Source organism: Bos grunniens, chromosome 5, assembly GCF_055505025.1.
Source record: "Bos grunniens cultivar Pamir isolate PY7600 chromosome 5, Bosgru_T2T1.0, whole genome shotgun sequence".
Lineage (NCBI taxonomy): Eukaryota > Metazoa > Chordata > Mammalia > Artiodactyla > Bovidae > Bos > Bos grunniens.
Genome location: NC_141169.1, coordinates 48,283,151 through 48,306,456, shown reverse-complemented (window position 1 = coordinate 48,306,456; position 23,306 = coordinate 48,283,151). Strand labels below are relative to the sequence as shown.

The 23,306-nt window shown below is 41.4% G+C and overlaps 1 protein-coding gene across 15 annotated transcripts in view; it reads left to right on the top strand.

The window, feature by feature from the left end:
* HELB (DNA helicase B) overlaps positions 1-23,306 on the top strand; it is a 70,689-nt gene that overhangs the window by 5,360 nt on the left and 42,023 nt on the right. For 3 of the 15 annotated variants that reach the window (XR_015163821.1, XR_015163819.1, XR_015163820.1), the window contains exons 1-2: positions 19,697-20,123; positions 22,619-23,026. Coding sequence is in view for 9 of the 15 variants with exons in the window: in XM_086400104.1 (XP_086256230.1) it covers positions 19,760-20,123; positions 22,619-23,026 (772 nt within the window). In the remaining 6 variants the exon portion in view is untranslated. Of the gene's footprint in view, positions 1-19,561; positions 20,356-22,033; positions 22,117-22,618; positions 23,027-23,306 lie in introns of those variants that run through there. The other 12 variants (XM_086400114.1, XM_086400109.1, XM_086400110.1 and 9 more) reach the window with 7 other exon arrangements.

Sequence of the window (23,306 nt, the reverse complement as noted above, 5' to 3'; positions counted from 1 at the left end):
AGAGCTTACTGTGTAGGAAAAGGTTCATCATTAAGAACCTCATAATCTAGTTAATGAAATATAACATTAGAAACCAGAGGGGAAACCCTCACTCTGAGAAGTGATTGATCCAGGTTGCCAGAGAACAACTGGCCCCTTTGAAAATCACTGTTCCCATGTTCCTATGAATTTACTTTTGGAAGTGTAACCTCAGAGTAAGAGAATTCATGAGTATGTTACAAGTGATCCATGAAATTGGGCAAGTTAACAGTAGGGTCTTCTTTAAGTTCCTTCATTTCTCAGAGAGCACTTGTTTGCTGCTTCTTTTGATGTAGGAAGAACTGACAAAATCTAGCCTTAGTTATTATTCTGGAGATAGAAGTGACATAATACATCCCCTGCCCGCCCCCCCCTCCCCCGCCCCCCAACACACACACACTGCTGCATGGTTTCAGGAAGAATGGGCAATAGTGATAACCCGCTGGAGGAGGCGGCCTTTAAGAATCCTAGAATGTTAGTATTTCAAAGGGACCAATCATGTGATCCAACCTTCTTACTTACAAATATGGTACCCAAGGCCCAGAGTTTAAAGATTTGTATAAGATGGTACACTAAACTTGTGCCAGGGTTGGGATGTGAGTCCAAGTCTCCTGGGTATGTTTAAGATTAGGTTCTGAAGGACTAGATATGATGCTCTGAGATGTTTCACTAGTAACGACATTTTTCCTAGGAGACTCTTGTAGGTCTTGTCTTCTGTGACCATTTCCCCCCTAGACTGTCTCCTCCCTTTCCTGATGCTCCTCCTCTGCTGCTGCTAAGTCGCTTCAGTCGTGTCCGACTCTGTGTGACCCCATAGACGGCAGCCCACCAGGCTCCCCCATCCCTGGGATTTTCCAGGCAAGAACACTGGAGTGGGTTGCCATTTCCTTCTCCAGTGCATGAAAGTAAAAAGTGAAAGTGAAGCGCTCAGTAGTGTCTGACTCTTAGTGACCCCATGGACTGTAGCCCACCAGGCTCCTCCATCCATGGGATTTTCCAGGCAAGAGTACTGGAGTGGGGTGCCATTGCCTTCTCCAAAAAGGAATGTTCCTGAGAGTTCACTCCCTCACCTTCCCTCCCTGAACAGTCTATCAACTACCAGTGTTGTGGTTACCTTAAAAACCACGTCTTTGATTCACAAATATTTATCTTTAGTTCTGATTGTTTTCCTGGAATCTGTATTTTCAGCTGTTATCTGAGTATCTTTTCCCAGATGGTCTACAGATAATTAGTCCAAAACTGAAACCTCATCTCTTCCATCATTCCCCCACAAACTGGGTTCTCTCTTCCTGTGTTTCATGTCTTAGGTAGTGACGTCATCATACTTACCAGTCTCCTGGTCCCTCTCCCCCTCACTAATTGGTCACCAAGCCCTCTCATATCTGCCCCCTGGACATTTCTTTACTCATCACATCCTCTCAGCCTTAGTCTAGACCAGGAGACATAGGTTAAAATGTCTCCAGGAGAGAAGCAGATGAGATAGGACACATGCCAGTCACAGGACAGTGAGGACTGGGATCAGCTGGAGACAACAGGCCTCATTTAAAGAGGACTACAGAATACTTAGTCTAAGCAGATTTTCACCACAAGGGAATACAGCCCCGGTGTTGACATATATTCCCAATTTAGGAGAGGTCAACACGTGTAAATGAAATATTCTGATTTTTTAATTGGAGCAAATAACTTAATTTTTTTTAAAAACCCAAATATTGGATGGAAAACAAGCACACCGTGTCCCCCACCCTCATCCTCTATGCATGTAGCATGGTTCCTGACACACAGCAGGTGATCAGCTGTTACTTAAGTGAGTGAAAATGGACAGTGTGGTCATAGTAAGCAAGGTATTACTGAGTGGTTTGCAGTTTAAATTTTTTCATTGTAATTACTGAATTGTTATGTGCCCATTTTATTGAATGAAAGAATGTGGAAATGTCTCAAGAAAAGGTCAGTTTTTTTCCTGCTCCATTCCTATATCCTTTAGGTAACTGATGTTAACAGCTTCATGTGTATTCAGCTACACTTTTCCCATGGTCTTAAAGCATTACTTAGATTTTTGTTTCTGTTTTTCAAAAACGTAGTAATTCTTTACACGTTACCCTGCAACACACTGCTTTGGCTTAATTATGCAGCATTGCCATCCTTCAGCTTAGTAACAATACATCTAACTTCATTCTTTTTAATAGCTGCATAATGTTCTTTAATATGATTTACCATAATTAATTCAACCATTTTTCTATTGATGAGCAATTAGATTGCTCCAGCTGCTTTTTAGCCTATGAAAAATGGTGCAATAACTATCCTTATAAATGGATACTTACACAGTGGTGCTTCTGTGCTTTGTATTTCAATGGGAGAGATTCTCCCAGTGGAATGGCTGTACTAAAGGATGCAGCTATGGATTTTAATAGACACTCTGCAGTTACTTTCAATTCACATTCCCATGAAAGGCCTCTGGCAGGGTGGACAGGGAAAGTCCCATTGAGAAGATGTTAAATGAGCAAAAACTTAAAGATGGTAAAGGAATTTGTCACACAGATCCCTGGGAAAGACAATTCCAGACAGAGAGAAGAGACAGTTCAAGGACTCTAAGGCTAAAACTCATTTGATGTGTTCAAGGAACAAGAAAGAGGTCAATGCAGCTGAAGCAGAATGATCAGAGGGGAGCCTAAGAGAAGAGAATGTTAGCAAGATTGATGGGCAGGGCATGGAGGAACTTACAGGGTTTCACTCTCATCATGAGGGTGACGTGGAGCCATTGCAGGTTTTTAAGCAAAGGAGTGATACACCAAGACCTTTTATAAAAGGATCACTGTGGCTGCTGTGTTGAGAAAAGCCTACACGGAGCAAAACTGGAAGCAGGAGACTAGTTAGAGGTGTTTGCAATAAGCTTGGACAGAAAAAGAGGGCAGAGATGGGAGCAAGATGAAAGCTGTGGCGACGTGCTGGATTTTAGGTGTGTGTTGTAAGTGGAGCCAATGGGATTTGCTGATGGGTGGGGTGTGGGATGGAGACAGAGAGGAGTTGGAGATGAATCCAAAGAGTTTGGCTAGAGCAACCAAAAGATGCAGCTGCCAACAACCAAGGTGGGAAAGTCTGAAGGTGGAACAGATTCAAGCAGGGAGAAAGATCAGGAATTCACATTTGGCCATGTTAAGTTACAAATGTCCATTAGAGACCTAAATGGAGGTGCTGAGATTTAATCACAGCATATAGATGATATTTAAAGACTTGGATGGAGTCTAAACAGAGAGAAGACCAAAGATCAAGTGGTCAGGGAGAATAGGGGAGACCAGCAAGGGAGACAACTCAAAAGCAGCAGCCACAACAGAGGGAGACACTCAAGAGGTTGTGATGTCCCCAGAACCAAAGGACAAAAATTTATCAAGGCAGGAGAGATCAAGTGCATCTAATAGGTCAGGTGAAAAGGCAACTGAGAACTGAGCAGAAAAGCCCCTGATGCTGGGAAGGATTGAAGCCAGGAGGAGAAGGGGACAACAGAGGATGAGGTGGTTGGATGGCATCACTGACTCAATGGACATGAGTTTGAGTAAACTCTGGGAGATACTGACAGACAAGGAAGCCTGGTGTGCTGCCGTCCATGGGGTCACAAAGAGTTAGACACAACTTAGCAACTAAACAACAAGAAGACTGAGAAATAGCACCGCCACCACACCCCACCCCCACCTCCCTGTAAAGATATTCACATCCTAATCCCAGAACCCTGAATATGTTACCTTACATGGCACAAAAGACTTTGTTGATGTGATTTTGTTAAGGACCTTGAAATGGAAAGATGGGCTTAATGTAAGCATAGTGTCCTTATAAAAGGAGGCAAAGGGTCAGAGGTAGAGGCAGAGAAGCATACATGATGATGGAGACAAAGGTTGGAGTGATGTGTAAGAAATGAGCTGTCCCCTCGAGTCTCCCAAAGGAAATCAGTCCTGATCACCCATTTTGGACTTCAGTTCAGTTGCTCAGTTGCATCCGACTCTGTGACTCCATGGACTGCAGCAAGCCAGGCTTCCCTGTCCATCACTGACTTCAGGAGCTTGCTCAAACTCATGTCCATTGAGTCGGTGATGCCATCCAACCATCTCATCCTCTGTTGTCCCCTTCTCCTCCTGCCTTCAATCTTTCCCAGCATCAGGGTGTTTTCCAATGAGTCACTTTTTCACATCGGGTGGCCAGAGCATTGGAGCTTGAGCTGAAATGAGTGAGACTAAATTGTACTGTTTTTAAGCCTCTAGTTTTGTGCTTGCCCCCATCATTTCACAGTTGTATGGTTTAGCAAAGAAATAACAGGTGGAGATTTTTGAAGACCATTGTGTGAGATATAAGAAAGTCATTTTTCTCAAAATGTGAGGTCATGGTCAACTATTATGGGGAAGGTGTCAGCCAACAATGATCTCTCCAAAACAAAGCCATCCAGGAAAGCAGTAAGGAGCATTTGTTTCTCCCACATGTACTATTAATCTTAGACCCCTGAGTATAGAGTTCTTACAGCTTAATCCAGTAGCTATGTGAAAAATAAGTAACCTCCATGCAGTTTGAGTTATTTGTCACTTATCGATGACATCAGGCTGTAGGTATCTATTATAAAGCTTTAAATCTACTGTGAAATCTCAGAGAAGTATGTGTACATTTTACAAATCTCAAACAAACAAAAGAGAGGCAACAAATCAAGGAGTTTTATCCTGCTGCAGGGTGAGTCTGCATACAATCCCAGAGCATCCTGGGCACATGCGCAGAAGTTGAGAACCCAGAGCTGTGCCTGAATACACAGCAGCAAAGAGTGTGAGCGCTAGAGTTCTTGGGTTCAATTCAGTCCCACCTTGGCCACTTTTGACTTTAGTTGTCATTTCACCTCTCAGTAGCACTTTCCTCATAATTAATATGGGCATTTCATTTATTATTATTATTGAAATATTTGAGATTTTTAATGCAAGATTTTAAATCCTAATACAGCTACAAAATGAAATGGACATTTTCATGTTACCACTTCATAGGGCTGTCATGAAGAATAAATGAGTTAATTCACAAAGAGCACTTTGTGGTTGACACATCATAGACGCTCAGGATTAGCCATTATTATTATCATTAAAGAAAGATAAAAATACATAAGTGTTTTTTAAGTTTGAAAGAATTTTCTTTACACTCTCCACATTCTCTTTTTTTTTCCATCAAAAATGGACTTTGGGAGATTTTATATCCTTCATGAAATCTGCCATTGAGAGAATGAGGTGGTATTACAATACTATGACTTGTTCTGTTTTCTAAAATTAATAATTTTTGGCTGCGCTGAGTCTTTATTGCCATGTGTAGGCTTTCTCTAGTTTCAGCGAGTGGGGACTACTCTTCATTGCAGTGCTTGGGCTTCTCATTGTTGGCTTCTCTTTTTGCAGAGCATGGGCTCTATAGCACCCAGCCTTCAGTAGCCATGGTGCACAGGCTTAGTTGCCCCAGGGCATGGGGGATCTTAGTTCCTCAACTGGGAATCAAACCAGTGTCTCTTGTATTGGCAGGCAGTTCATAACAACTGGACCACTAGGGGAGTCCCCATGACTTGTTCTTAAAGGAGAATTTGAAAATTCTTTTCTTTCCTGTTCTGCATCTGCTTCCTTCATCCTGAGTTTGGTCTGTCTAGTCAAAGTTATGGTTTTTCCAGTTGTCATGTATGGATGTGAGAGTTGGACTGTAAAGAAAGCTGAGTGCCAAAGAATTGATGCTTTTGAACTGTGGCGTTGGAGAAGACTCTTGAGAGTCCCTGGGACTGCAAGGAGATCAAACCAGTCAATCTTAAAGGAAATCTGTCCTGAATATTCATTGGAAGGACTGATGCTGAAGCTGAAACTCCAATACTTTGGCCACCTGATGTGAAGAACTGACTCATTGGAAAAGACCCTGGTGTTGGGAAAGATTGAAGGCGGGAGGAGAAGGAAAAGACAGAGGATGAGATGGTTAGATGGCATCACTGACTCGATGGACATGAGTTTGAGCAAGCTCTGGGAGTTGGTGATGGACAGGGAAGCCTAGCTTGCTGCAGTCCATGGGGTTGCAAAGTGTTGAACATGACTGAGCAACTGAACTGAATTCCCTTTCTGCATCTTACTCCTTGTCTGTCTTTCAGACATTCCTTCCTTTTTTGTGCCTTATCATTGCAACCTAGTTCTTTATATCTTACTTTTCTCTTGTGCTTTATAAGCTTATGGGTTTTCTGTCCTTGGGCAGAGGTACATGTTGTATGTGAATTCACCTCACAAATTGAGGAAATTTTCCAGCCATTGAAAATAAACCCAGGAAAACACACCTGCTAATCTGAAGGCAGCTTGATTTCTTAAACAAGGTGGCACCTATGGAATATTCAAATATATTTCTATCCTGTGAAGTCAGTCTTCTATTGCTGATTTTGAATTGCATGGGCATAGTGCTTTTTACTTGTTCCCTGATTTGCTTTCATTTTGTTCCGTAATTCATCCCATAGCCAATATAACACTGTCTTATCAATGTCAATTTAATATTTCTGCCTCTTATTTCTGTCAATGCATGTCTGAAACAACAAGCCTCCACTCTAATATTTATTTATCTATTTGGCTGTGCTGGGCCTTAGATGTAGCATGTGGGACCTTCAGTTGCACCATGTGGGATCTAGTTCCCAGACTAGGAATTGAACCCAGGCCTTCTGCATTGGGAGCATGTAGCCTTAGCCACCAGGGAAGCACCGCTCTAGACATTCTCTATCCTCTTACTCTGATTTTGCTCCTAGTTCTCATCATCTCTTAATATTCATATTCACTTACTCTTGGACTATCTCCCTTCACTAGAATGTACAGAGGCTTGGTCTGTTTTGTTCACTGTTCTTCTCTAGTACCCAGAACAGTGCATGTGTGCATGCTCAGTTGCGTCTGACTCTTTGTCAGACCCCATGGACTGTAGCCCGCCTGGCTCCTCTATCCATGAAATTCTCCAGGCAGGAATACTAGAACACGTTGCCATGCCCTCCTCCAGGGGATCTTCCTGACCCAGGGATCGAACCTGCATCTCCACATTGGCAGGCGGATTCTTTACACTGAGTCACCTGGGGAGCCCACCCAGAACAATAACTGTCCTGAAATCTATATTTACTGAATAAATGAGTTGTAATCTTTTTACAAATACTTCCCAAAATTTGCTGTTTTTATTTCACTTATTGTACAAGATTAGATCCATAATTTTCATAAAAAGGCTCACAAATGAAGACCAATATAGCTGGCTAGGGCTGGACTCCCAGCAGCATCTCCCTGTGGTAACAGAGCTGAACGCTTTTGCTTTGGTGTTTACCTTACTTAGTGTGTGTTTGTTTGGAAAGGAGCATCTAAGGAGGCAATAACTTTTAATCAACATTTTATCCTACAACTTAAAATCTCATATACTGAAACAGATATAGAAGGGCATAGATTTAGCCCTACAAATATTTTAGCTTCAGCAAAAGCTTATGTAATAATACAAACAAAATTGAATTGCAATTGGGGTGACTGGGGCCATTTCTTTGTAGAGCTTAGAGACAAGGGTTTAATGTCAAATTCAGTTAATTTCATCAGCATTTCTGCTGAAATGCCCATATGGCAAAGAAGAGGGTTTAGATGCCTTATGGGATCTTGAGGTATTACACAATCTGTCCCCCAAAAGGTGACATTACTCTTAAGTTTTATCTTTTACCTCAAAAATTGATGCCAAATTTTCATTCTATATAGTGCATCATTACTTTTTAAAAATATTAGAACAGTGTATCAGATAATATATTGTGAGACAACTGGACATGTCAAAAAGACTTTCTTCCCCCAGAGCTTTTTCTCTTGAGTCTTTTGTCCATTTCTGGCATATCACCACTCACCTACCAGGAGTCTGGATTTCTGATTAGAGAACTATGGAACTAGATGTCAGCTCATTGTGAGTAAGTCTTTTTGTTTCTTGTTTATTAAAGTGTAGCTGATTTACAATGTTGTGGTTGTTTCAAGTGTACAGAAAAGTGATTCATACAGACACACATGGGCTTCCTTGATGGCTCAGAGGGTAAAAAATCTACCTGCAAAGCAGGAGACACAGGTTCAATCCCTAGGTTGGGAAGATCCCCTGGAGGAGGAAAATGGAAACCCACTCCAGTATTCTTACCTGAAAAATCCTACAAACAGAGGAGTCTGGTGGGCAGCAGTCCGTAGGGTTGCAAAGAGTTGGACATGACTGAGTGACTAAGCATGCATGCGTGCACGCACATGCGCATGCACACACACACACATACTTTTTCTTATTCTTTTCCCTTATAGGTTATTATAAAATACTGAGTATGATTTCCCTTTTTGCTTCTTTAAATCCATTTTGGGACTGTACAATACTATCACAATGCTTCAGTTTTCAAAACTCCTTTGAATCCGTCTCCCAAAATGGTGTTCCAGCTCTGTGTCCCATTAACTGCAAATCTGCATACCTGAATTAAATAATAGAAACTTTTGGTAAGGACCATTATTATTTTCTTATGACTCTTGCTGTACTCACCAAACACATCATCTAGTCTGTGATGGATATCATGTCAGGAAGGATAGGCTAGGTTCTGCTGACTTAAGAAAGAGCTCCACGGTCTTAGTGGATTAACACAACAAAGATTTCTTCTCATTCAGGCCCTACAGCAGGTCCATGGAACTGTCCAGAGTAGCTGTCCATTAGATAATGGCTCTTTGTTGCACTTCACACCCTCATGATCACCAAAGCAAGGAGAGTTGAGACCTAAAGTTAAATGCTTCCACCCTAAAGTGCTGCGTTGCTATCATTTTATTGGTCAAAGCAAGTTAGATGGTTTCAATCAACTCCAAATAGGTGAAGTACAGCCCTGCCGAGTGCCTGGAAAGAGAGGGGAATGAGGTATCAGTGGACAGTAATACTTCCTGCCATACACATACATTTCTCGTTTTGTTTTGTTTTGGCTGCACCCAGAAGTTTGCAGGATCTTAGTTTCCCAAGCAGGGATTGAACCCACACCCTTGGCATTGAAAGTACAGAGTCCTAACCATTAGGCCGCCAGGGAGTTCCCTGCATATCTCTTGACTGAATGAAATCTAGCACGTTTTAAATTAGGATTTCTGCTCTGTATATAATTGTCAATCTCTTTGGTAATCCTATTATTTAATTCATTTCTTAATTCTGCTTTTCCCCTTTGGGCCCCAGTTTAATAAACAAAACAGACAAAATGCTAATTTAAGCATTCACCTGGATAAATTAATTTGAAGTGCTTTCCCATAACTGCGAAACCATCATTATCATGACTACACCTTAACCGCATGCTTTACCTCATCACGTTAATTAAACAGGTCACTAAACCTTATTCCCTCCCTACTCTCCTAGTAAAATGTTTAGGTTTTATTAATGACAACTTCACAGTGTGTTAGCTGCCTTAATACCATCTAGGCACGCTAAAACAAATGGATTTCCAATGTAACCAGAAAACACATCCTGGGTAAAGGAAAAAAGCCTTGCACGTGAGAAGCAATATGAATCAGATGCTGAAATCCTTTGCTTCATGATACAGGTTAATTGATTTATATAACAAGCGTTGCCTGGATTTCAAGGGGATATTGAAATGAGAGCTTGGTTTTTGTGAGACGAGTAGCCATGTTTTCAGAAGAAAAAGGTTAAACTTCGCACTATGGCCTCCCAAAGTGCTGCAAGTCCTAGCTCCAGCCCAGCTCTCTCTGGCCTCATCTCCTACCCTCTCCCTCTACTCTTGACTTCAGCTACCAGCCCTTGTTAATCCTGGATCCATCTAGCTCTTTCCTGCCCCATTTCCACTGATTTTTTTGAAAATCCAGGTCAGTTGTCTTGTAAAATGTCCCAAATGCCCGATTGAGTGTGTGCATGTTATGGCCTATTGTTGTGCAGCCCTAGAGCTAAGAATAGTTTTTACATTTAAAAAGGTTTTTTTAAAGAAGAAAATAAAGAAAAAAGGAAGGGGAGGGGATGAGAAGGAAGGAGGGGAAAAGAGGAACTATGTGAGGGAGACGCTGTGTGCCTTTGAAAAGCTGATGCCTGACAGAATGAAAACCACAATCACAGAAAACTAACCAGTTTGATCATATGGACCACAGACTTGTCTAACTCAGTGAAGCTATGAGCCATACCATGTAGGGCCACCCTAGACAGACAGGTCATGGTGGAGAGTTCTGACAAAACATGGTCCACTGGAGAAGGGAACAGCAAACCAGTTTAGTATTCTTGCCTTGAGAACCCCATGAACAGTATAAAAAGGCAAAAAGATGAACAAAAAAGATAGGACACTGAAAGATGAACTCTCCAGGTCAGTGGGTGCCCAATACGCTACTGGAGAACAGTGGAGAAATAACTCCAGAAAGAATGAAGAGATGGAGCCAAAGCAAAAACAACACCCAGTTGTGGATGTGACTGGTGAAGGAAGTAAAATCTGATGCAATATTATAAAAAGCAATATTGCAAAGGAAGCTGGAACGTTAGGTCCATGAATGAAGGCAAATTGGAAGTGGTCAAACAGGAGATGAAAAGAGTGAACGTTGACATTTTAGGAATCAGCAAACTAAAATGGACAGAAATGGGTGAATTTAACTCAGATGACCATTGTAGGCTGCAGTCCATGGGGTCTCTAAGAGTCGGACACGATTGAGTGACTTCACTTTCGTTTTCACTTTCATGCATTGGAGAAGGCAATGGCAACCCACTCCAGTGTTCTTGCCTGGAGAATCCCAGGGATGGGGGAGCCTGGTGGGCTGCTGTTTTTGGGGTCACACAGAGTCGAACATGACTGAAGCGACTTAGCAGCAACAGCAGCAGCAGTGAGCAAGAATCTCTTAGAAGAAATGGAATAGCCCTCATAGTCAACCAAAGAGTCTGAAACGTAGTACTTGGATGCAATCTCAAAAACGACAGAATGATCTCTGTTTCCAAGGCAAGCCATTCAATATCACAGTAATCCAAGTCTATGCTCCAACCAGGAATGGTTCTCTGAAGACCTCCTAGAACTATCACCCCAAAAAGATGTCCTTTTCATTATAGGAGACTGGAATGCAAAAGTAGGAAGTCAAGAGATACCTGGAGTAACAGGCAAATTTGACCTTGTAGTACAAAATGAAGCAGGTCAAAGGCTAACAGAGTTTTGCCAAGAGAATGCTTTGGTCATAGCAAACACCGTCTTCTAACAACACAAGAGAAGATTCTACACATGGACATCACCAGATGGTCAATACTGAAATCAGATTGGTTATATTCTTTGCAGCCAAAGATGGAGAGGCTCTATACAGTCAGCAAAAACAAGACTGGGAGCTGACTGTGGCTCAGATCATGAATTCCTTATTGCCAAATTCAGACTTAAATTGAAGAAAGTAGGGAAAGCCACTAGACCATTCAGGTATGATCTAAATCAAATCCCTTATGATTATTCAGTGGAAGTGAGAACTAGATTCAAGGGATTAGTTCTGATAGAGTACCCAATGAACTATGGACGGAGTTTCATGACATTGTACAGGAGGCAGTGATCAAGACCATCCCAAAGAAAATGAAATGTCAAAAGGCAAAATGGCTGTCTGAGGAGGCCTTACAAACAGCTATGAAAATAAGAAGCTAAAGGCAAAGGAGAAAATGAAAGATATACCCATTTGAATGCAGAGTTCCAAAGACTAGCAAGGAGAGATAAGGAAGACTTCCTCAGTGATCAATGCAAAGAAATAGAGGAAAAGAATATAATGGGAAAGACTAGAGATCTCTTCAAGAAAATTAGAGATACCAAGGAAACATTTCATGCAAAGATGGGCACAATAAAGGACAGAAATGGTATGGACCTAACAGAAGCAGAAGATATTAAGAGGTGGCAAGAATACACAAAAGAGATATACAAAAAAGATCTTCATGATCCAGATAATCATGATGGTGTGATCACTCACCTAGAGATAGACATCCTGGAATGTGAAGTCAAGTGGGCCTTAGGAAGCATCACTATAAACAAAGCTACTGGAGGCAATGGAATTCCATTTGAGCTATTTCAAATCCTGAAAGATGATGCTGTGAAAGTGCTGCACTCAATATGCCAGCAAATTTGGAAAACTCAGCAGTGGCCACAGGACTGGAAAAGGTCAGTTTTTATTCCAGTCCCAAAGAAAGGCAATGCCAAAGAATGCTCAAACTACTGCACAATTGTACTCATCTCACATGCTAGCAAAGTAGTGCTGAAAATTCTCCAAGCCAGACTTCAACAGTACATGAAGTGTGAACTTCCAAATGTTCAAGCTAGATTTAGAAAAGGCAGAGGAATGAGAGATCGAATTGCCAACATCCACTGGATCATAGAAAAAGCAAGAGAGTTCCAGAAAAACATCTGCTTTATTGACTATGCCAAAACCTTTGACTGTGTGGGTCACAACAAACTGTGGAAAATTCTGAAAGAGATGAGAATACCAGACCACCTGACCTGCCTCCTGAGAAATCTGTATGCAGGTCAAGAAGCAACAATTAGAACTGGACATGGAACAACAGACTGGTTCCAAATTGGGAAAGGAGTATGTCAAGGCTGTATATTGTCACCCTGCTTATTTAACTTATATGCAGAGTACATCATGAGAAATGCTGGACTGGATGAAGCACCACCTGGAATCAAGATTGCTGGGAGAAATATCAATAACCTCAGATATGCAGATGACACCACACTTATGGCAGAAAGCGAAGAAGAACTAAAGAGCCTCTTGATGAAATTGAAAGAGGAGTGTGAAAAAGTTGACTTAAAAGTCAACATTCAGAAAACTAACCTCATGGCATGTGGTCCTATCACCTCATGGGAAATAGATGGGGAAACAATGGAAACAGTAACAGACTTTATTTTGGGGGGCTCCAAAATCACTGCAGATGGTGACTGCAGGCATGAAATTAAAAGATGCTTGTTCCTTGGAAAAAAAGTTATGACCAACCCAGACAGCATATTAAAAAGTAGAGACATTACTTTGCCAACAAAGGTGCATCTAGTCTAAGCTATGGTTTTTCCAGTAGTCATGTATGGATGTCAGAGTTGGACTATAAAGAAAGCTGAGCGCCAAAGAATCAATGCTTCTGAACTGTGGTGTTGGAGAAGACTCTTGAGAGTTCCTTGGACTGCAAGGAGATCCAACCAGTCCATTCTAAAGGAGATCAGTCCTGAATATTCATTGTAAGGACTGATGCTGAAGCTGAAAGTCCAATACTTTGGCCACCTGATGGGAAGAACTGACTCACTGGAAAAGACCCTGATGCTGGGAAAGACTGAAGGCAGGAGGAGAAGGGGACAACAGAGGATGATGGTTGGATGGTGTCACCTACTCAATGGACATGAGTTTGAGTAAACCCCGGGAGTGGGTGATGGACGGGGAGGCCAGGTGTGCTGCAGTCCATCGGGTCACAAAGAATCGGACACAACTGAGTGACTGAACTGAACTGAACTAAGAGGTATTTGCTTTCTCGCCTTTGTTCTAGAACTTTTTGTTTCCACCTGGTATTATTCATTTTGTACCTCAGTTCCTTGGATTTAGGGTAAATGGAAAATTACGTCTTGAACTGTGCTGTCCAGTATGACAGTTGCCATCCACATGTGGCTGTTGAGCACTTGAAATGTGGCTCTGTTAAACTGAGGTGTGCTGTAAGGATAAAATACATGTCACATTTCAAGGATTTGTGATAAAGAATGTGAAATATTTCATTAATGATTTTTATGTTGATTGCCACATTGAAATAATAATATTCTGGGTATATTGGATTAGATACAATGCATCAGTAAAATTAATATCACTTATTTCTTTTTTTAATGTGGCCACCGAAAACTCTTACATTGCCTATGTGCTTCGCGTTATATTTCCATTGGAGAGTGCTGGTCTAGAAACTTGATTAAAGTAAGATTAAGTATTTTTGACAACTTACAGCTGATCTTACGTACATCATATTGCATCACAGCATGAGACACACACAGTTTGTCCCAGTATTATTGACACTAAGTTTGATAACTTGATTAAGGGGTGACTGACAAGTATCTCCACTGTAAAGGTCCATTTTCCCCTTCACAATTTGCAATTTCTTATAGCTATTGGGCGATCAGTTTCCTAGTGGATTTGCACATAGTGGTTTTAGTATCCTTGGGTGATCTTTGCTTGAGTTAGTTATTACAGTAAAGATTGCAACATCATGTTTTGTATTTTTGGAATTTCATCTTACATTTATTTTTTATTACTTTTTCAAAAAGATTTTTACTGAAGTATGGTTGTCTTAGTTTCTGGTGTACAGCAGAGTGATTCATATATATATGTGTATATATATATATTATTTTTCAAAGTCTTTTCTATTATAGGTTATTATAAGATATTGAATATTCTTCCCTGTGCCATACAGTACATCCTTCTTGTTTATTTTATTTATTTTATATATAATAGTGTGTATCTGTTTCCGAACTCCTAGTTTATCCCTCCCCCTCCCCTTTCCCCTTTGGAAACCATAAGTTTGTTTTCTATGTCTATAAGTATATTTCTATTTTGTAAAAAGTTCCTTTGTATCATTTTTAAAAGGTTCTATATATAAATGATATCATACGGTATTTGTTTTTCTCTATCTGACTTACTTCACTTAGAATGCTAATGTCTAGGTTCATCATGTTGCTGCAAATGTCATTATTTCATTCTTTTTCATGGTGGAGTAATATTCCATCCATATGGAGAAGATGTCCATATATATGGCTATATATATCTGTGTATATATATATATATACACACACACACACACATCGCATCTTCTCTGTCCATTCATCTGTTGATGGACATTTAGGTTGGCTACTGTAAATAGTGCTCCTCTGAACTGTGGGGTGCATGTATCTTTTCAAATTATAGTTTTGTCTGGTTTTATACCCAGAAGTGGGGTTGCTGGATCATATGGTAACTCTATTTTTAGTTTTTTAAGGACTCTCCGTACTGTTCCTTATTTAATGTCAGTTAAATTTCTTAACTGACATTCTTTCCTTTATTCCCTTAAAAGAATTATCTTTTAGTGAGTATCACAATGGGCACATCAGTTTTCATTTACTCAGTGTGTTGCAATCAAGTGCAGGCATTATTCTGTTTGATATTCAGATCTCTCTAAAGTTGGCTAGTGGAATGCCCTTCAAGCTGGCTCCTGAATCCTTTCACCACAACCAGGTTAGTTTTTGAGTGCTTCCTTGCCTTCTGGTGCAGGAAATACTAGGGCCACCTTGTACTTCCCTGTCCCAGAGGTGGAATCAGTCACTTCTCAAGAAGCCTTCACTTCTTTTAATAGGAAATGGTATTCCAAAATCAAGATGAAGGTGGTAGATGTGATCAGAGTCACTGAGGTGACATTACTTTCAGACCCTTTCAGAAGACAGAGCTAGGAAATACATGTGAAGAATCACAAGGTCATATTGATATTTCCAGTTCAGGTATAATGCTGTAGTTTTCTTAACTATTTGTATTCTATGTTTCTACTTTTCATGTATGCTAAAAACCTTCATTTGATAACACACGAAGACATTTACTTGTTTGCTTTATCGTACAGTGCATATTGTATATTAAAAACAATATTAAAATTAACTACAGTGTGTGGTTAAGTTTTATGTTACTTTGCAGGTCTTTTGTCCTCAGAACATAACCTACTATGGGAATATAGTCATGATAACTTAAAGTATTTATTCCAAGTATTCAAAAGTATATATTCTTGAAGTAACTTTTTCCCTGAGAGGTTATGTTTACGATTGATAGTTTCCTTTGTTTCTGTTTGTGCTCAGTTTTTTTAATTCAAAAAATAAACAATTGATTTTGTTTATTTTTGAATATGTGAAACATTTACATGATTCAGAAGTCAAAACCATTATAAAAAGTTAGAGATCTTGTTCCCATCTTTTTCTCCGTTACCCTGTTTCCACTCTATCTATGGGTAACTATTTTCATTAAATTCTGGTTTATGTTTCCTGTCTTTGTTTGCTTGTTTTTGCAAAAACAAGCCTATGCAAATGCAGAAAACTATTTACCTTGTTTTATGTCTTGTTTTTTTCTTACTGAACATAATATCCTGGGAAATCTCCCTATCAGTTCAAAAAGGTATTCCTCATTCTTTTGTGATATTCTTCATTTCTTTTGTGATATTACTAAAGAATACTCCATTGTGTGGATGTAGCATAGTTTATTCATAGGTCTCTTACTGATGCACATTTCTGCTGTTTCCTGTCCTTTGCTGCTACAGAAGTTATACAGTGAATAACCTTATGCCTATATTATCTTATATTGGGGGAAATGTAGCTTCATGGTATATTCAGGAGTCATTATCGTAGAAACATCCCAAGTGATTCTGATACACAGAGAAGTTTAAGTATTGTTACTTACTGTATACTGTAAAAATGGTATCCAGGAGTCTAGAATTGTTAACATTTTAAAAATGAGGAATCAACAGGTAAAGAAGTCTTGACTCAAAAAAAAAAAAAAAGCACAACATGAGAGTTGCAAGTTTAGTTTTATTTGGGGCAAAATGAGGATGGCAGCTCAGGAGACAGCACCTCAAATAGCTCTGAGAAACTGCTCCAAAGAGGCAGGGGAGAAGGTCAGTATATGTGTGATTATGGTGAAGGGGGAGTATATGCAAACAAGCACATATTTTTCCAGAAGGTTTCTGTTCGTCTCGTGAAGCTTTCTGCTAGTCACGATGAATAGTTGTCACCATGAAGGATTTAGTACTTTCCTAGATATGAGGAGATACAAGAATTGGGCTCATAAAATCAGCTCCTGATAATATCTAACCAGCTGAAGACTTGGCTGCCAGTTTTCCCCTGAACCCACATCTCCTGCACTGGCAAGAGGATTCTTTAATGAATGAGCCGTCAGGGAAGCCCACTTAAGACCTGTTTTGCCAGTTTTTCCCTGAGCACAGAGTGCCTCATTTTTGCTCTAACTCCTTTCATGGGGAGTTGAAAATCAGCAGCTGCAGATTGTAGCTTGTAGAGGTAGATGCTGCTGCTGCTGCTAAGTCCCTTCAGTCGTGTCCGACTCTGTGCAACCGCATAGATGGCAGCCCACCAGGCTCCCCTGTCCCTGGGATTCTCAAGGCAAGAACACTGGAGTGGGTTGCCATTTCCTTCTCCAATGCATGAAAGTGAAAAGTGAAAGTGAAGTGACTCAGTTGTGTCTGACCCTCAGCGACCCCATGGACTGCAGCCTTCCAAGCTCCTCCATCCATGGGATTTTCCAGGCAAGACTATTGGAAGGGGTGCCATTGCCTTCTCCCTACACTGCCTAATAGAATGCAATTGAGTTATAGAAACAGAAGTTTAGTATCTGGAGTCTTGTGCCCAAATCATTGTGTTGGTAAAAAGGTTATCTTATGAATACACACATATGTGACCCACATTTGGGCAGTGGATACCTTTCAGTTTGGATACCTGAGTCAGAGGAGCTAAGGGGCATCCAATCCTGGCATCTAATAGGCAGTTGTTTGCACAGGTTTGAAGATTAGACTAGGGGTTATTAGCATGTAGGTGACAGAGGAGGTGAAATATGACTGAGGGAAGGATTACAGAGTGAGAAGGTGCTTAGGATGGAACCCTGGGGAACACAGTTACTTTAGAAGCCAGTAGAGGAACCCAAAGAAGCTATAAATGGCCAGAGAGATAGGAAAACCTGAGAAAATGAGTTACAAAAGCCTAGGAAGCAAAGTGTTACAAGAAGAAAATAGTTAAAAAGAAAAATTATCTATGTTAAATACTGTTGAGAAATGGGGAAAGACAAAGGCAGAACTGTATCCACTGGATTTAGTAACAAAGAGATGAGTGGTAAAATATTAGTCAGGACAGATTCCATGTTGTGGTGTAGCTATCCTGAGTGTTAAGGCATTTAGCCTCATACAGACATCCTTGGAAACATTGATGCAACAGAGTGTGTTTCTAAAAGCAACAAAAGTTGACATTTGTACCCAAAGGAAAAGAAAATCAATTCTAGCATTTTTTCCATAAGGTTTTTTTAAAGAACAAAGTAACTTTATTGAAGTATAAAGTATATTTGATTTACAAAGCTGTGTTAGTTTCATGTGTATGGTCCTATAAATTAAAAACTTTGGTGGGGGCTGTTATTTATATTAGAATCTATACAATAAGATGCTTTTGGATTTAGCAAATACTGTATGCTTATTTTAGGTTTCAGTTGAGTTCAGTCGCTCAGTTGTGTCCGACTCTTTGCAACCCCATGAATTGCAGCACCCTAGGCCTCTTCCATCACCAACTCCTGGAGTTCACTCAAACTCATGTCCATCAAGTCAGTGATGCCATCCAGCCATCTCATCCTCTGTCGTCCCCTTCTCCTCCTGCCCCCAATCCCTCCCAGCATCAGGGTCTTTTCCAATGAGTCAACTTTTCTCATGAGGTGGCCAAAGTACTGGAGTTTCAGCTTCAGCATCATTCCTTCCAAAGAAATCCCAGGGCTGATCTCTGTCAGAATGGACTGGTTGGATCTCCTTGCAGTCCAAGGGACTCTCAGGAGTCTTCTCCAACACCACAGTTCAAAAGCATCAATTCTTCGGTGCTTAGCTTTCTTCATAGTCCAACTCTCACATCCATACATGACCACTGGAAAAACCATATTATTGAGTAATTTCATAATAGTATCAAAATAGTAATGTCATATATTTTATGCTGTTCCTCAAAAAGTACCATGACTTTCAAACATATTGGAGCCATGGCTCCAGAATAACTTTTAAATCACTTCTTTCTCTTCTGCTTGCCTTCCCCCATTCTTGTCTATACTCTGGGCTATAACTAGACTTCTTTTGCCCCACTGTGGGGCTTCCCTGGTGGCTCAGCGGTAAAGAATCCGCCTGCAATGCAGGTTCGATTCTTGCGTCAGGAAGATCCCCTGGAGGCGGGCATGGCAGTCCACTCCAGCATTCTTGCCTGGAGTACAGTCCTTAGGGTCGCACAGAGTCGACACCACTGAAGCCACTTAGCACGCACTAGCAGATGGCAGTTCAGCCTAAAGTTTGGGCGGCCAGGGTATACTCACAGAGGAAATGAGGAGCATTGTGAAAGTTATTGAATGCACTGCTTTCCAAATCTGGCTGAGCATCAAAACGAACGTGCATTAAAAAGAATCCTGGGTCCCAGCCCTAGATCCCGATACAATTTGTATGGAATGAGGCCTAGAGATCTGTTCCTTGAATAAAGTGCCTTTGATCTTACAAATTCAACTTCTGAATAAAAAACAAGAGGCCCAAAGCAGTCACGCCTAGGCGGGTCTCCTGGCTAGAGATTCGCGGCTTTGAGCTTTGGGTGTTGGAGGAAGGGTATTTGGATTTTTGTTTTGGAGTCGTTGGGAGGGCTTGCTTTTCCTAGCTCTTTAGGTTCAGTATATTGACCTTCCCTCGAGTTTCTCTCTAGGTGGAGACGCGGTGGGTTAGCAGCTCTGCAGGTGCTATTTATGCCGCGGCCCAGCCAGCTAGTTTCCTCCCAGCACCTGGAGGAGCCTGGAGTTTGTGCAGAGTGGGCAGGCGTGCGCCCCGCCCCTGCCCCGCCCCACCCCCCGAATCTCGGCGTTCCATCCTATCCCGGCCCTCCGCTGGGAACTTGAGGCGGAGCTCCGCGCAAACTAGCTTCCGGGGGAGGAGGTAAGTTTGTGAAAGTGGATGGCCTTTACCTTTTAAAACAAGTTTCTGGCATACAGCATTATAGCTCAATGTCTGTGTATACTAAAGCATGAGCATCACCACAAGTTTAGTTGCCATCCGTCTCCATACGGTTAACTCAAGTCACACATTTCGCCCACCCCCTGGAAGCCGAAGGTCCTACAGTCGCGGAGCTGATTGGCTGTTCATGGGCATCTACGCAGCCCGGGGTTTTCCGGAATTGGGGTTGAGCTCGGGACAATGGACTATGGCCTCGTCGAGTCAGCCCTTGCTGGAGCTGCAGGGACCTCTACTCCCACCCAAGGACCTGGTGGAGGAGGAAGACGAGTATTTAAGGGAGGATGCGGAGGAGGACGAAGACACGGTGTTTCTTGACGCAGAGGAGCTTTGCAGTGGGGGCGTAAATGCTGGTAGCCTCCCTGGGCTGCTCCGTGGTGAGGAAATAACTCGCCCCTCGGGGGTGGGATCGGCGGATTACTGAATTGTTTCTATTATGGCCTCCTCCAAAGTACGGCGCTCCATCGCTGCTAACAGACTTCCTTTGGAATCGCCTAAGTGCTTCGTCCTGTTTAGAATAAAATAACAATAATACCAGAGACTTGAGCAAATACTGTATGTTAAGCTTGGGCTTCACGTGTATTTCATTAATGTTCACAACTTTTTGAGGTAATTTCATAAACAAGGAAACAGTGGGTGTCCAGCCAGTATTAACACCCCGAATCAGGGCTTTTAACTATTTCCCTGTCTGTCCTGGAGTCGAATATGTGGTTGCTGTTCAGCTACTTAAACACACGTACACGTGAAACACCACAAGCACTGTTGACTCATTAACCTGTTAATCTTGTGATCTGTATTTATCTTGTCTAGTTTCCTTTCCTAAGAATTAGACCTATTGTGTGTTCTGGTGACTGATGTTTAAGAATGTTTGAATGTTCAGACCAGTTGCTGTCCAGTAGAATTTTCTGTGACGATGGCATTGCTGTATGTTTTCACTGTCCTATATAATAGCTACTAGCCATGTGTGGTTACTGAGAACTTCAAATGCAGCTAGTGCACCAGAGGAGCTGAATCTAAAGTTTTCATTTTAATTAAATTTAAATAGTCACAGGTGAGTAGGCAGCACAAGTTTAGACAGAAAATGTTTAAGTATTTGTGGAGGGTTTAGTTTTTTATCCTACAAGTGTTAGCGACTGGCTACTGTGTTCCAAGCAAGATATGTTTGTTGCTGGGATACCCTGGAGAGACTAGATGATGAGGTTGCTCTCTTAATGGAGCTTCCCCCATACATGCCTTAAACAGACAGTCTACAAATAATCACAGGTGTTTGCGCTATGTATGCTAAGTCGCTTCAGTCATGTCCTACTCTTTGCAACCCTATGGATTATAGCCCACCAGGTTCCTCTGTCCATGGGATTCTCCAGGCAAGAATACTGGAGTGGGTTGCCACGCCGTCCCCCAGGGGATCTTCCCCACGATCCAGGGATCGAACCATCGTCTCTTGTGTCTCTTGCTTCGGCAGGCAGGTTCTTTACCACTCGCGCCACCTGGGATGTAACTGTACTATCAGTGCTTACTAGAAATAGTATGAAGTGCCATGAGGTTATATTTATGAGATTCAGGGAAGGTTTTCTCAGGAAGTGACAGTTAATCTGAGTTTGGTAGTGAATAGGGTAAATAGTAAGGAAGAAAATATTTAAGGCAGGTGTGTGGTAGGAGGGACCTTGACTTTTTTTTAAATTAAAGGATAATTGCTGTACAGTTTTTGTGGTTTTCTGTCATACATCAACAAGAATCAGCCATAGGTACACCCATATCTCCTCCCTCCCAAACCTCCCTCTCATCTCCCTCTGGATCTCACCCTTTTAGATTGTCACAGAGCTGCTGTTTGAGGCACACAGCAAATTCCCACTGGCTGTCTATTTTACATATGGTATTGTAAGTTTCCATGTTACTCTCTCCGTACATCTCACCCTCTTCCTCCTCCCCTCCCCCCATGTCCATAGGTCTGTTCTCTATGTCTGGTTCTCCATTGCTGCCCTGAAAATAAATTTATGAGTACCATCTTTTTAGATTCCACATATACGCATCAGTATATGATATTTATTTTTCTCTTTCTGACTTCACCCTGGAAAATAGGCTCTAACTTTGTCCATCTCATTAGAACTGACTCAAATGTGTTCCTTTTTATGGCTGAGTAGTATTCCATTTATATATGTACCACAGCTTCGTTATCCATTCATCTGTTGATGGACATCTAGGTTGCTTCCATGTTCTAGCTATTGTAAATAATGCTGCAGTGAACATTGGGGTACATGTGTCTTTTTGACCCTGACATTTTTTTTAGATACTCCTTGGAGGTCAGTATTGGCTGAGATCAGAGTAGCAGAGAGGGAACTGCTTTTAGGAGAGGAACAGCAGACTTGCCAGGTACTATGCCTCCCTCCTGGAATACAAAGACAAATAAGACATCATCTTATTCTAGAAAGCTTACAATGTAGTAGCTGCTGCTGCTAAGTCGCTTCAGTTGTGTCTGACTCTGTGGGACCCCACAGACGGCAGCCCACAAGGCTCCTCCATCCCTGGGATTCTCCAGGCAAGAACACTGGAGTGGGTTGCCATTTCCTTCTCCAATGCATGCATGCTAAGTAGCTTCAGTCGAGTCCAACTCTGTGCGACCCCATGAACAGCAGCCCATTAGGCTCCTCTGTTCACAGGATTCTCTAGGCAAGAATCCTGGAGTGGGTTGCCATGTCCTCCGATAGTGTAGTAGAGGGAGACAGATAAACAGGTAAGTGGAATATAGACACTGCGATAGACATCTGTGCAGGGCACTGTCCCGGGATTAAAGAGAGTAGTGGAGTTGACAAAACATTGGGAAAGATTTTAAATTATCCTAAATTAACATTTCCTTCTTTTTTTTTTTTTTAAGTTTCTGTGTTTGATGAAAACACTCAGCAGAAATGTGACGTGCTTGGACGTTTTCCATTAACTGATGCTTGGTGGCGAGTGAAGGTACAGGTAAAGCCTGTAGGATCAGGGAGCTATCAGGTTCAAGGATTTCCATCTTACTTTTTACAGTCAGATATGTCACCGCCAAATCAAATCCACATCTGTTCCCTCTTTCTTAAAGAGTGTAGTGTCTCCAGTGAGCAAAGAATTAAGTTTTTTACATGGTTAAATAATAAATCAAGGTATAAAGACCTCAATTTTGAAAATCTTATGGAAAACTTAAGAACTTGGCAAGAGGAAATTGAAGGGAATAGTCAAAAACAGTCTACGCAGAAAACACAAGAGTCACCACCAGATCGTGAGATGCCGCTTCCTCTGGAATTCACGTGTAAGTGATTTTCTCATGGAGTTTTAGTGTAATTGAGGTACTGGATGACTAGTGTGTTTAAAATATCACCACTACAGTATCTTAGTATAGTATTCTTTTTTAAGATTGGGTTTGATAAAAATGTGTTTGTATTGCTTTTGGAGTATGTCATTAACATTGTGGGTTTCTCATCTATAATGTGAAGATTTGGGGTGAGATGGGAGAAGGAAATGGCAACCCACTCCAGTATTCTTGCCTGGAGAATTCATGGACAGAGGAACCTGGTGGGCTACAGTCCATG